Source organism: Oncorhynchus gorbuscha, linkage group LG26 (assembly GCF_021184085.1).
Source record: "Oncorhynchus gorbuscha isolate QuinsamMale2020 ecotype Even-year linkage group LG26, OgorEven_v1.0, whole genome shotgun sequence".
NCBI classification, from domain to species: Eukaryota; Metazoa; Chordata; class Actinopteri; order Salmoniformes; family Salmonidae; genus Oncorhynchus; species Oncorhynchus gorbuscha.
The window spans coordinates 17,041,394-17,044,506 of record NC_060198.1 but is presented as its reverse complement, the minus strand read 5'-3'; the positions used below and the strand labels follow the sequence as shown (position 1 = coordinate 17,044,506).

At 41.6% G+C, this 3,113-nt stretch overlaps 1 protein-coding gene across 1 annotated transcript; it reads right to left on the bottom strand.

Annotated features, from left to right (window-relative positions):
- Positions 1-788: 788 nt before the first annotated feature.
- LOC124015827 (zinc finger protein 135-like) lies at positions 789-2,340 on the bottom strand (the record flags this gene model as incomplete). The annotated part of the gene is made up of 1 exon (XM_046331317.1): positions 789-2,340. A coding segment is annotated over one exon (1,212 nt), but the record flags the coding sequence as incomplete, so codon positions are not given.
- Positions 2,341-3,113: the final 773 nt, after the last annotated feature.

Below are 3,113 nucleotides of genomic sequence, written 5' to 3'. Positions count from 1 at the left end.
TTCCTCTTGACCAGATAGGTGGACACTACAGGACTACTGAGGGGGATCAGAGATGGTAACCTCATCTTTACCAGATAGGTGGACACTACAGTACTACTGAGGGGGATCAGAGATGATAAGTTCCTCTTTACCAGATAGGTGGACACTACAGTACTACTGAGGTGGATCAGAGATGGTAACCTCTTTACCAGAGGTGGACACTTACAGGACTACTGAGGTGGATCAGAGATGGTAACCTCTTTACCAGAGGTGGACACTTACAGGACTACTGAGGTGGATCAGAGATGGTAACCTCTTTACCAGATAGGTGGACACTACAGGACTACTGAGGTGGATCAGAGATGATCACCTCCTCTTTACCAGATAGGTGGACACTACAGGACTACTGAGGTGGATCAGAGATGACAAGTTTCTCTTTACCAGGTGTTCGCTGTAATAGACAAAGACTATTGAAAACCAAAAAGACTAAAGAAGAAAACTAATTTAAATAAAAAGGTTAAAAGCTCCCAAAACCCTCTCCTGCTGTTCTGACTGACATGTTGTGTTATCTACCATCCAGCCATCCAATCACCCACTCAGAAGACCTGTCCTGACATCCATTCACCCAATCAGAAGACCTCTCCTGCCATCCATTCACCCAATCAGAAGACCCCTCCAGCCATCCATTCACCCAATCAGAAGACCTGTCCTGATACGTTGTGTTATCCACCTTCCAGACCTCCATTCAGAATAACTAATTTCTGTAAATACATAGATGTAGATAATGAATGTCCACTAGCGGCTAACATCATTCTATACAGTTTATTCAGATAACGTTGCATTAATCAAATCATTTTTACAATCGGCACATTGTGGAATAATAAGGGTTCATACTTGTATTCAATTAAACACATTTTAAAATTGTAATCTTATTGTAGACATAATCATGTCTCCAGGGGAAAAAACTAAAACAAAAGTAGAGGCCTATATTTTAGTTAAATTTAATATAAACAATATGATTTAATGTGACATAAAACAATGGTCAAACATCAGTCAGAACACAGTGACTCATCAGAACACAGCCTGTCTATTCTGTCATGTGATTTCAGGTCCTCTGTCTGGGAAAATGTCTTTCCACAATTGGGTTCCCTAACTAAAACTCTTTCCAAACTGTGAGGTTATCCTCCCCTGTGTGTGTTTGTCCACATGCCTTTTCAGGTTCCCTAGCTTAGTAAAACTCTTTCCACACTGGGAACAATGGTACGGTTTCGCTTTAGAGTGTATTAGCTTATGTACGTTCAGGCTATCTAAGTCAGTAAAACTCTTTCCACACTGGGAGCAGTGGTAAGGATTTTCTCCTGTGTGTGTCCTTTCATGCTTCTTTAGGTCCGGTGATGTTGAAAATCTCTTTCCACACTGGGAGCATTGGTAAGGCTTCTCTCCTGTGTGTGTCCTCTCATGCTCTTTCAGGTTATCTGACAATGCAAAATTCTTTCCACATTGGGAACAGTGGTAAGGCTTATCTCGAGAATGTATTCTCTTATGTTGATTCAGGGTCGCTGAGTGGGAAAAACTCTTTCCACACTGGGAGCAATTGTGTGGTTTTCCCCCTGTGTGTGTCCTCTCATGTGATTTTAAGCTTTCTGACAATGTAAAATTCTTTCCGCAATGAGAACAGGGGTAAGGTTTCTCTCCAGAGTGTATTTTCTTATGTTTGTTCAGGTTCCCTAAATGGGAAAAACTCTTTCCACACTGGATGCAATTGTGTGGTTTTTCCCCTGTGTGTGTCCTCTCATGTGATTTTAAGTTTTGTAATAACCTAAAATTCTTTCCACAATGGGAACAGGGGTAAGGCTTCTCTCCGGTGTGTATTCTCTTATGTTTTTTTAGGTTCCCTAGATGGGAAAAACTCTTTCCACACTGGACGCAATTGTGTGTTTTTTCCCCTGTGTGTGTCCTCTCATGTGATTTTAAGTGTTCTGACAACCTAAAATATTTTCCACAATGGGAACAGGGGTAAGGCTTTTCTCCAGAGTGTACTCTCTTGTGTTTTTTTAAGTTCCCTAACTGCGTAAAACTCTTTCCACACTGGGAGCAACTGTGTGGTTTTTCCCCTGTGTGTGTCCTTTCATGTAATATTAGTTCATGAGTTCGTGAAAATCTCTTTCCACACTGGGAGCATTGGAAAGGCTTTTCTCCTGTGTGTTTTCTCTCATGCTCTTTTAGGTTCCCTAACTTGGTAAAACTCCTTCCACACAGGGAGCAGTGATGTCGTCTCACTGCTTTGGGAGTCTCTGGGTCTGTTTCCCCTGAAGGACTCTTCCGTCTGTCAGAGGGAGAGTCTGGTCTCTCTCCTGCCAAAGACAAACAAAGTATTTAGTTAAACAGACACCGGACTAAAACCTCCATATGACAAAACAGTCTTCCTATTGAGGTCTAGATATTTCATTATAACACAACATTTTGATCCTGGATGCTGATTGGTTATAGCCGTTAGTTATTCACAATACTACCCGGGTAATGAATGTTCTATTTGAATCATTCCTACACATCCACTGTCCCACAGCCCAGCCGGGCAATTCATCAACTAATCTCCACTGTCCCACAGTCCAGCCAGGCAATTCATCAACTAATCTCCACTGTCCCACAGTCCAGCCAGGCAATTCATAAACTAATGATCACTAGAAAGAATCATCTAGGCATTATTACCCCATGTTTATAGCCTAGCATTTGGATTGCAAAAGAGGAGGTTCATTAATATGAATGAATATAGGTATCAATGAATATAGGCTCCTATGACCATGGCCGATGGTACAAGAAGAAAAGAAAAGAATGAAATAACAACAAGCCGAAGCAGCAAACTGAGGTAATAAGAAACACTGGTGCTAGTGTGTTCTGATATAGGAACACTGGTGCTAGTGTGTTCTGATATAGGAACACTGGTGCTACTGTGTGTTCTGATATAGGAACACTGGTGCTACTGTGTGTTCTGATATAGGAACACTGGTGCTACTGTGTGTTCTGATATAGGAACACTGGTGCTAGTGTGTGTTCTGATATAGGAACACTGGTGCTAGTGTGTGTTCTGATATAGGATCACTGGTACTAGTGTGTGTTCTGATATAGGAACACCG